The sequence below is a fragment of the Telmatherina bonti genome, assembly GCF_933228915.1.
Source record: "Telmatherina bonti genome assembly, chromosome: 3".
NCBI lineage: Eukaryota > Metazoa > Chordata > Actinopteri > Atheriniformes > Telmatherinidae > Telmatherina > Telmatherina bonti.
The window spans coordinates 35,102,457-35,113,818 of NC_136621.1; the positions used below are offsets into that span (position 1 = coordinate 35,102,457).

An 11,362-nucleotide genomic window follows, 5' to 3' on the forward strand; every position below is an offset into this window, starting at 1 on the left:
TTAATTGGTCACTCTAAATTGTCCCTAGGAGTGAGTGTGAGCGTGAGTGTGGTTATTCGTCTCTCTCTGTGTGGCCCTGCGATGGACTGGCGAGCTGTCCAGGGTGTACCCTGCCTGTCGCCCAAAGTCGGCTGGGATAGGCTCCAGCTTCCCCGCGACCCTGAATTTGAATAAGCGGTTTGGAAAATGAATGAATGAATGAATTTTCAAATGCTGGTAATTAAAACCCTTTCAAAGAGTCCACATTGTTTTATTTCCTTTAAGTTCCCAAAACAGATGAATTACTGTACAAGCTGTGAAACCTGCCCCATACTCATCAGGTCCTCTTATAAGTTTTACGTCTCCATGGTGTGAAATGTCACAGACATAAAGTGGAGATCAGTGTATTAACAAAACCGATAAAAACGAAAAAAGGAGCATTTATTCATTGATAAACTGATAATAGATTATAAAGTACTTTATGGTTTTCAGTCACTGAGCTCCCCACAGCAGTGTCGCTAAAAAAGAGGCACTCACGCTGGAGGAGTGTGTGGGGGAGGTGTCACCTGACTCATTTCCATCCTGCAGCTTTGTTCTATTGTGCTACAGTGCATGTGCAGGAACCATGAACAGCAGAACTGCGAGGTGTGGAGCTCATTGGTTACACTGGTTTCAGTAGATTTCCCATCACCTTTGTCCTTCTTTTCATCACACTGCTGTGAATTCACCAGGAGTTGTGTTACAGGTGTTTTGTTTTTTTTTTTTAGATGATGGTTATCGGATCGGTAATTCAGAGCTTGACGCGTTACCAGGATGAATTCTGAATACAGATTTGACAATGCACAACCTGCCGCAACTCACATATTCAGGATTTTATATGCTCTGCTCATCGCACCAAACCAAACAATTCAAGCAATTCACACAGAAGTTTCCATTTTACCCCGTCACACGCAGAGAGACGTACCTGAGTGACATGATCTTGTACGCATCGGGCAGGTAGCATCTCGTGTTCTCCATCTGGGCAGGGTCCGAGTCACAGATCTTGTCGTCGGTGCGGCCATAGTTGGCGCTCTCGATCATGATGACATCTGTGCCGGGGCAGCGCAGTTCGATGGGGTAGGACTCGCAGGACAGCTCCCTTCGCACAACTGCCATGGGGATAGGAGCGCGGCTATCCGCTGGACACACACAAACACACACAATGATGGAAAAATGTTATTTCCCATAATGACAACTGTTTCTGCCCGCACATGACAGTAACACAAAAACTGTAATTACTGCTTTGTAATAAGCTGTTTTGGACATCATCGCAGATAGCAGATAATTGTCTGGCAATTTTAGCTAACACTTAGAGCCACAAAGATTACTCAAACATGGCAATGACTAAATTACTCTCAGAAGTTGTGAGTTTGATGCATGAATCCACTTTAGTAAAATAGGAAACATGTCATTAATTTTGATGATATTAAAGCTACTGAACTCTCTCAGACTTATTTTCTTCACCATAAAAAGCAGCTGCCTTCTAAAAAAGCTCCTTTATACCAAACACAGCGATGACAGAGAGATGCTGCACAAGTGCTGCGATCCCGGTGATGTGGGGGCTTGATGTTTCCAGGGATTGTGCTTGTTGTGTAGCATAGATGTTGTTGTTCTTTGTTATTCCGAGGAGCTGTCCTCAGGAGCTTCAGCAATCATCCCTTGATAGATAGGTTATTAGTGAGGTGTTCGTGTGTCATCGTATTTTTTTTCCATCACCAAGAACTTTAGTAATATCAGTGTAGACAGCATTATGTTTAACTATATGCATGACATCATGTGTCAACAACTGCCTTCTCCACAGCAATCTCACCCGAGATTAGAGCCTTATTCAGAGCAATATACATGTTATGAATTTTCACTGTTGAATAAACAAGTAAAATGTAATAATAAATCTGGACAAAACTATTGAGGTAGAAAAAAGATTTGCTGCTTTATTTCAAGGCCGTTCATTTCATCAAAGCCTTTCAAAGTTCCCGAAAGTGTTTCCACACATGCTTGGAAGAACGCAACAGCAGTCAACAGACAGATGTACAGCATCCCCAAAAAGAGAGCCACGCTACCGCCTCTCCTGCTCTCCCTGTCATGGTAACCATGGAAACCCTGTCCTCCCTCCCTTGGCTCTTTCATTCGTTAAGGGAGCGTCATGGTTACACATATGCAGCAAAGAATCTGAATTAGCTCAATGACACTCTGCCCGGACTCAACTTAATACTGCCCTTCACCACATCACACATACACACACACACACTCAAATACACAGTGACACACAGGAAGACATGCATACAAATGCTCTGACTGATGGAATGTAGAGGAAGAAATTCACAGTCATTGTTGCTGATATGTGTGTGGCGCTGGTACCTGAGGGCACAACACTGGTAATGGCAGGCTCTAGCTTAGAGATAGGACTGATATATAAGTGACATTTACTGAAAATGTCCTCTTTAATGAACAGACACATGCACACACACGTAGGTACATCACCGAAGGCTGTGATTAGAGCTTAAGCACACATTCAGACAGAGTGCGTGTTTCGGTAGTGCATGAAGAATTGAGAGACATTGCATGGGGAGGGGGGGGGCTTATAGGGCACTGGGTCATTAAAGTGTTAAAGCAAGTGTTGGCTTGTCAGTTTTTCAATGGCTGCATTGTGACAGCCTTTGTGAGTTTGAATATAAGTATTGAAGAAAAGGTTAAGTGAAGCATGCAGGGATCAATGTGTGGTATTGTAAGGCAGCTGTCTAGACTAGTATGAAACAAGATGTCTTAAAGTGTTGCCTTGCAGGGTCCCCACTGGGCATAAAGCGTTTATCATGACACTAATACATATACACCACCAGAGGAGATCATTTCAAAGTCTTTCTTTCTCTAGTGTTAGTTATTCTGTTTTTGGTTTTTTTTCATTCATTTTTATTGACCTTTAATCAGGAACTGTTTTATAACAGTATTCTAACATTAGATAAATCCTGCAGGTGCAATTCCCAAAACTGATCACAATATTATATTGATTCAGTTAATATGATTGAATGTTAGTCATGTTTATTTGTTCCCAAACAAATCATCATGTTGTTTTTAAGCGTGTCTTATAAATAATTACTTGATCAGTGTTTGATATTTTCGACTTTGATTAATGTTAGCAGTTCCTTGATTACTGAATCGATGCACTGATAGAGATTGATGTAATGCCACACCTTAACCTCTTATTAAAGCTTAATAATCTTATTGTTTCAAAATAACTGAACCAAAACGAAGTACTTTCAGCTGCTTGTAGAAGCATCTGCAAACATGTGAAATGATTGTTTTCTGCATGATGTTACGAAGCTTTCATGTCATTGTAAAGGAATTTTGGTTCATTTTCATGACAATGTGCCTCAATTCATTGAGTTTTTGGGGCTTTTGTTTTATGCACAGCTCCCTTAAGGTCCTTTCACAGATTTTCAATTAGGCTGAGGTGTCAACTTTGACTGGACCACAGCAATATATTGATTTTCTTTCTTTTTTTTTCTACTTTTTTCATTTAGTTTTTTTAGCTGTTCTGTTGTGAATTTGCTGCTAAGTTTGTGATCATTGCTCTTCTACACGACTCCGTGTTGGTCTAGATGTAGTGTTCAGATCAGCCAAACTTGATTAAACCTTTTACAGTCACACTGTCATGACATTTAACATTTAACAGCGCTTGGCTTTATTGCACTGCGCTGTCTTAAGTGTTGGTGATACTGCTGGAACTTTCTCTCCTGATAAGATTGACAACCATATTTAATGCTTTTTATATGTGAATAACTGTTCTTACAGTATAGTGAGAGTCTTTAAATTCTTTTGTCTCGTAAAGCTTCTCTGATTAATGATGCGTAGCCATTGCAAAAGCTTGTGGATTAAATCTTGACCTTGTTAATCTGTCTTTCCTGTCGTCTCCACCCCAACCAGTCGAGGCAGATGGCTGCTCTCCCTGAGCCGGTTCTGCTGGAGGTTTTGTTTTCCTGTTAAAAGGGATTTTTCCTTCCCACTGTCATCTCATGCATGCTCAGGATGGGGGACTGGATTGAATTTAAGATTTGACACAATCAGTTGGTTATTGTTAGCTAGGCTATTTATGAAGTAGCTTGAAATAATGTGCCTGTAAAATGCCCTTGTTGTGAAGTGGCCCGATACAAAATTGAATTGAATTGAATTGAATTGAATCGAATATGTCCCCTTGGCATTGTGCTAAAACACACCTGAATGCTACTGACTGGCATGTCTAAATTTCAGTTTTTTAAGAAATGCTCATATATGATAATTAATTATCAATTAACCCAATGCACTTGATGAACAAGCACTTGGCCCCTGACTTACAGTTAGATGCACTGTTTCATACACAACTAGTTAACACACATAGTTTCTGTTCAATAAGTAATGGCACAGTGTGCTATGTCGGTCTGCACGATTATGACCAAAATAATAATCACGGTTATTTTGAGCAATATTGTAATCACGATTATCAATCACTCTTTGTCTGAAGCCGGGAGGGATCAATGTGGGGTGCGATGTCTGCTTTTTGTGCAATGAAGCTGGTTATTTCATATTTAACCAATAACTTTGTCCGCGGCAGGGCAGGTTGTACACGCGCCGGGGTTTATGTATTTAAATGTCACGTGTTTTAAAAATGTTCACATTTTTTAATCACCTCGATCAGCTGTTTAATCAAAACAATCCATTTTACCTGTAATAGGAAAAATGCAAACCTCAAATGCCCACCTCAATGACCAACCAATCCAGTGATATTTGGATGAAACTGACTCCTAGTAAAAGGTGTGCACACTTGGTATTTAGGCAGCTTTATGAAGCCTTAACCACCGGTTCTACCCTGGTGGTTGGCAGACTACTGGTTGAAAAATTGTGTGATCAAAGACGCATGCAGCAGAGCTCTCATTTTGAATGTAAATATTGTTGACAATCAGGTTTATTTAATTGTGGCCACCAAAATCATGATCACGATCAAAATCCAATTAATTGTGCAGCCCTACTGCTATGTTATATGTAAGTGTTTATTTGAGGTAATATTTAGCTAGTTTTGAGACATGTTCAGGACAAAAAAATTTTTTTTAATATCTAAGCATTTGTAAAACCTGAACTAACAGTGTAGTTTCTTCAGTGTGTTTGTGTGTGTGCAAAGAAACAATGCTCCATGACAACAGACATAACTATTTGAGAACGTTTCTGATTAATGGCAGCCCTGAAAAAAGAAAACATTACTGCTCAAGACCATAAACAGGTGAATCTCACACCTCATCATCTCATATATGTCAAGGTTTATGGAGATGTGGGGGTTTAATCCTTGCAGTACAAACACGAGCACCGCCCGGAGGAAAGATAATTGAGTACTGAGGCGTATAAATACACTGAGGGACGAATAAGGAGAAGGTGAAATAAATGAGGAAATCAAACCGGGTGAGCTGATGAACAAGAAGCAAAACAGGAAATATATACAACGAAGCTAAAACAAGAAAATCGTCAAAATAAAACAGGAAACAAGAACTAAGGACGAGACAAAATCCACATATATGGTGTTGATAGAGTAAAAATCTAAAAACTTAATGTCAAGTCATTTTTTAAAATGACTATTATTGATTATACTGTCGTTGAGGTTTTCAGCTCAGTCTCATCCTAAAATGCTTGGCTAGTTGAAAAACACAATGAAGAAAAAATAAAAAGTCCCATTTTTAATTTACCTACTGAATTACTCAACAACAAGAAAGCTTTTATTGTGCAACTAATTTCATTCACAACGTACAGTGATGACATCACCTTACTGTGATGTAAAATACCGTATTAAAAGGCACTATAGTGGTGAATGTCATTTCAACCTTCAAGTGGTGGCTTGAATCTGCCATTGAATCTTCTGCCATAATTTACCTTTCTACTTATCTCACTTGCTGAGTATTATGTTTAGGAGTTAAAAATACAAAGGGAAAAGGTAGAAAAATAAGCTTTTTTTTTTTTTTTTTTTTTTTTTACTCTTTGGTCAGAATTCATGCCCTGTCATGACGGCATCTGTCAGAAAATAATTTCAATTGGAAGTGTCACCACCTTTTAAAGGCTCCATTCTAAAGATACATGCTCCATCTGAGGTTTACATTTTCTGGTGCGACTACTACGCCGCACTTGTGTGTCAAATTTTAAAGCCAGTCAGATGTAAGGTATGGCCAATAGGACTAATATTTCCTGAAAACCATTTGTAAATCATTAGCTAGTTAAAAATGCATGACAAAATCGTAAATTCGTCATCACTGGCTATAAAGTGGCAAGGTGAAGTCAATTAGTAAGCGCTTTGCCTCCCTAAGCCCAACTGAATGTCATGGCTGGCACACACTCCTGCCTCATCTGTCATCTTTTAATCTTTTGTCTTTTCACATCAGCTGCCTCACCTTTTGTTTTCCGGTTTATTTCACTCCATGAATATGTCACTTTATTCCAAATATGTGTGGAGTCACGGAGCACCTTTTGATGCAGACATGAACACTCTGACACATACAGTACAGGCCCAAGTTTAGTTGTCTTTGCCCGCATCTAATAATGTGCAAGCTGTAAGTGCATGTTAATGCGTCTGTCATTAGTTGTGTAAGTGGTGACAGAAACTTGGCAGCCACCGATAGTACAGACAGTCTTATTCAGACACTCTCATTGCCTCAGGGGGCTGAAACAAAAGGATATTGATTTCTTCATTTGGGCCAAGAATGGGAGAGTGGTGAAAGAAGTGGATGGATGGAAGGAAGGAGAATGAGAGGGTGAGAGGAGAGAGGAAAGAGTTTTAAAAGGTGATCTCTCACTTGAACTGCCAAAACATTTGGCCTGTGCTGGCTTCTGAAATGTGCATCCTCAAAGTAAAAGAAAGAACAGCTCGTTATAAAGAGCAAAAGATATTTAAAGGTTATTCTTTTTTTTTTGTCAATAAATTCTTTGAAAAGTAACCAAAAAACAGACGGAACAACGCTAAGTTGTGTTATGTCCTTTGAGCAGCTGCTTTGTTAAAGTGAAAATCATTATTCCAGAAGGAGATCATGACCACTGTAAATTGTTTTGTTTTTCCACCTCATCATTTCGTCTGTCCTTCTATCTCCCAGCGACAGCCACAGAAACATGCCCCCCCCACATAATGGTTCTGCCACCACCATGCATTAATGTAAGGATTTTAACTCATTGGCTTTCAGGTATTGTTAAAGCATTTGCGTGCGGCCGATTTGGCCTGATGCATGGGTGTCTTTGGGGTGCATTCACAACATGTTGGGTGCGTGCTCAGGGGGCGCATTTTCAAGGCATTTTGATGCCTGCCTGACCAAATCGGCTTTCCATTTATAAAAACCGTAAAAGAGCACAAGACGTCATGAAATGTTATTAGCAGCCAATGAGTTAATAAACCCCCAATGTCTCACAATCGGAAAAATGTCAGTTTTTGTATTACTTTGACACTTGAGGCTCATTTAGGTGCCTTTTCTTGTCATTGTACCTCAGCTTTATGTACTCTACCATAAAGCCTTATCGGTGAAACGCTATACTCTGCAAGGTTCCCCCATCCCAACAAAGAACCTCAACCATAGTGGTTTTCTTTCTAATCAAGGTCTGTCCTTTAAGCTGTGACACTGTAGATGTACACAATCGTCACAAGTTTGGACACACTTTCCCACTGAATCTAATGGGAAGGTGTCACCAAACTTTGAAATGGTGCCGCATGCCCTTTTAATTATGCACCATTACACTGGAGTGAAATTGTAAATGCACGGCATGGAAAAGTCTCAACAAAGCTCAGTTGCAATGAAAGTGTCAATAAATCGGCCAATTGGTTATTGGAGTTCTGCTTTGATGAAATGACAAAACCCCTGTTTAATAGCATTTCATGGAAATTTATGTGAAGATTAAAGAAAAAAGAATTGAACCACGTTTGTCTGAAATTTATAGCAATTAATACAATTTCACCAATATTCAATCACCAATATGTTTGTCAAGTTGCCATTATTTGTTTATTTATACGCTTTTGTCTTCCAACCTTGTTATAATGACTAAACTGCTTGGTGGAAATGGACTGTTTTCTGCTGTGTGTCCTCAGACCTAAACTGTCTTTGTTCCAGCTAATCCCTCCGAGTGTAAGCACTATAATTTGCATATGTCGACGTATTCTTTTGACACTGACGCAAATGCCTCTGACTGAAACTCATCTCTGTGTTTTTGTGCGTCTAACTAGCTGCTCATATTCTGAGTGCTCCCAGAGTGTGTCTGAGACCGTCCATGTGGGTGGAAAGTATTACGGCACATAAAAAATATCATCTATGTGCATGTGTGGCAGGAGGCATCTGGACAAGCACAAAGTTGCAAATTGTGATTGACGGCACCCCATTAATAGGATTAAGTCCAAATGGGCCAGAACTCCCTCTTGGAGACTTCAAAGCCCACTGTCACAGAGGAGAGGAAGTAACATACACATGACCTACTGGAGCTGCAAACACACTATATGTGTGGAGTTTATATACGGACACATTAATAGGTTAGAAATAAATGAACAAGTGAGTGTTAGTATGCAGCTCCAGTGTTTTCTGTTTTGTCCTTGGGTTGTGTTGGAGCGGTATAATGAAATACCAGACTTCAGTTGGGAGGAACACTTTTTCTCGCTTATCGTAACAGATAAAAGTGCTTGGAAGAGAAATCTAGAATGAATATGTGCTTCTCAAAAATGCCTTGGAAGTGCCTGAACATTTATGAAAAGTAACCAAGAGAAAGAAAAATAACAACTTTTCCAAACTTTGAATGTTGTATTTTGGATAAGTAGACGTGTCCAAAGCTTTGACTGGTGCAGCGTTCGCAAAAATATTCGCATAACTGATAGAAACAAATCATAAAACCAATTCTGTTGTTGTTGCTTTTAATATGACAAAGAAGAGCAACAATGGATTCAAAAGAACGAAACTAAAAACAGCATGACAGAACGTGAAAAAAGAAAAACATTTAAGATAATGAAAAAGCAGCAACAAGTTTTGATATGTGGTTGTGTTTCATGAAACCATGTTAAGCCAGTTGATGTGTTGTATTAAATATTGTTTTGATTTCAGTCTGCTGAACTACTTTTTTTCACTTCAGGACCACCATAATTAGGTGGTTAAAAAAACTGTGGATATTCTTACAAATCACTTTTTTTTTTTTTTTTTTTTTTTTTTTTAATTTAGCCATTTTAGGTCTCCAAGTAATCAGCAAATCAGCTTTAACATTTCATCTAAGTACTCAAAGAAATAAAATTACAATGATTTGATGAGAAATTAGTGGAGACTAATGCAGACTTACCAATGGCGATGGGGGCAAGCAAGATTGAGATGGAGAGCAGGCATCTGGCCCACATGACGTCTGAGTTTGACCTGGAAGTGGGTGTGGGGGTACTTCCTGCTGAGCCCAGACGGTCGTGTGGTGAGCTGTTACTGTCACAGCTCAGTGTTTCTGACACCATACAGGCCTGCAAAGTCACACACAGAGAGGATTAGCTCAATGGCTCACTGCATCTAAACACATAAATGATCCTTTGTCGAGGTCATTGGATTTAGTTGCAGAGATTGTCTGTGCACTTAAATATTTTCTAATTTGACATCAGATTAACTCTGCGATTGTTAGCAGTGAAACTAAGTGTTAAAACATTCATAATGGAGCTTTAAATAGATGATGACAAAAAGTGAAAAGCAGCATGTCATTTTTGCATATGCACATTGCTCGATGGCCTGAAGTGCATATTAAGTCTCGCATTACATTTTAAAAACTCTGAAGAAAATTTCAAACTACATGACTGAATCAAATTTCATGTATAAATGGCAGGATGGGAAGCTTCAAAAGCTGCTCCCTAACAGATCCAAAGCAGCTTGAATTACAATGCACTGATGAAGAATGTTAAGCAGCATAACAACAGCAGTTGGTCTTGTTGTGCAAATTTGTACAAATGCATATTTCACAGGACAAAAGACCAAATGCCGAATAATCAATACCCAACAAATGTGTGAGAGAAATGCGAGACTAAATGTTTAACGCTGATTGTGTGAAGTTTGCATGACGAAGCTTCGGTCCTTATTAGGATTCACTTCGCTTTGTTTTCCACATACCGTCAAAGTGTGAAATATATTGATGTCCTGATCTAATTGTTCATTTCATGGTCCATCAGCAATAAACAATTAATAAGACGAAGCTCTCTGAGATTAGTTGTAGCATGGATGAACTGGTTACCTTTGTTTCCCACTTCTTTTTGATCGACCAGCTCTGTTCAGTCCCTTGCTTCCTCAACAAATTACTTTATTTTAGATCTGCACACTTAAAATGTACCTATTTTTACATATTTTCTCTGCAGACTTGTGTTGATATGTCGATATAATATTTGTTTTAGTATGTGAAAGGGGTCAAAGCGTCATACAGCCACATAATCATCTTATCTTATTTGTTCAAATAAACATCATTCTTCATGGTGTGTAGTTCAAAGGTAACACAAGGCCTACTCTGTGCCTAAATGTTCACTGTTCTCAAGGGAACCCAGACTTAGCTCTGAATAAACAAGTGGTAAGTTTGTGTGTATGTGTGTGTGTGTGTGTGTGTGTGACTTTGAGAGAGACAGGCAGCAGAAATTTGCAAGAGCTGGGGACAGATGGAGCAAAGCAGACAGCCAGAGCCATGGGAAATAAATCATGTGTAACAGAGACTATTGATCAGCGTGGCCATATCATTTTAGCCCAGCAGAGTGAGACAATAGTGCACTATCACTATCATAGGAGGGCAAATCACTGCTTTGACTCAGTAACTCCAGCAAATACATTGATAACTACTGTATAAAAAATACATACACATACACACACATACATTTATATATACATATTTATTTATATATATATATATATATATATATATATGTGTGTGTGTGTGTGTGTGTGTGTGTGTGTGTGTGTGTGTGTGAAAAATGGCAAATTCATGCTAACACATGACAGATAGATCTAATTAAAAGCACATGTACTCAAGCTGAATCTCCAAGAACAGACCCAAGACACACAGCATGATAAGATATGATGGTTTTTTTTGTGGGTTTTTTTTTTTTTTTTTTTTTTTTTTAAATGGCAAAATAAACCCTTGAAATTGAAAATCAATTTAAGATTTTATCATAAAAACTCAAGCTGAATTTAATCTTAGCTGAGTCTGAACAGTAGGGGGAAATCTGATTTACATTCCATCAGAAAGAACTCACAACATTTTATCTAATCAGTTTATTTTTCTTATGAACTTTGATCATAATCTGGATCAGAACAGACTTCATCCTATATTCATTTTGAAATCCATAAGAACTTGCTATTAAGCTGTTTCT

The 11,362-nt window shown here is 38.7% G+C and overlaps 1 protein-coding gene across 1 annotated transcript in view; it reads right to left on the reverse strand.

Annotated features, from left to right (window-relative positions):
• The window catches only part of adgrl3.1 (adhesion G protein-coupled receptor L3.1), a gene marked incomplete at its 5' end in the record, with an annotated part of 102,975 nt that extends 93,494 nt beyond the window's left edge, over positions 1-9,481 (reverse strand). Inside the window, 2 exons of the mRNA XM_079264596.1 lie at positions 944-1,157; positions 9,322-9,481. Of these exons, the coding sequence (XP_079120722.1) occupies positions 944-1,157; positions 9,322-9,481 (374 nt within the window). The remainder of the gene's footprint in view (positions 1-943; positions 1,158-9,321) is intronic.
• Between the last annotated feature and the right edge of the window lie 1,881 nt (positions 9,482-11,362).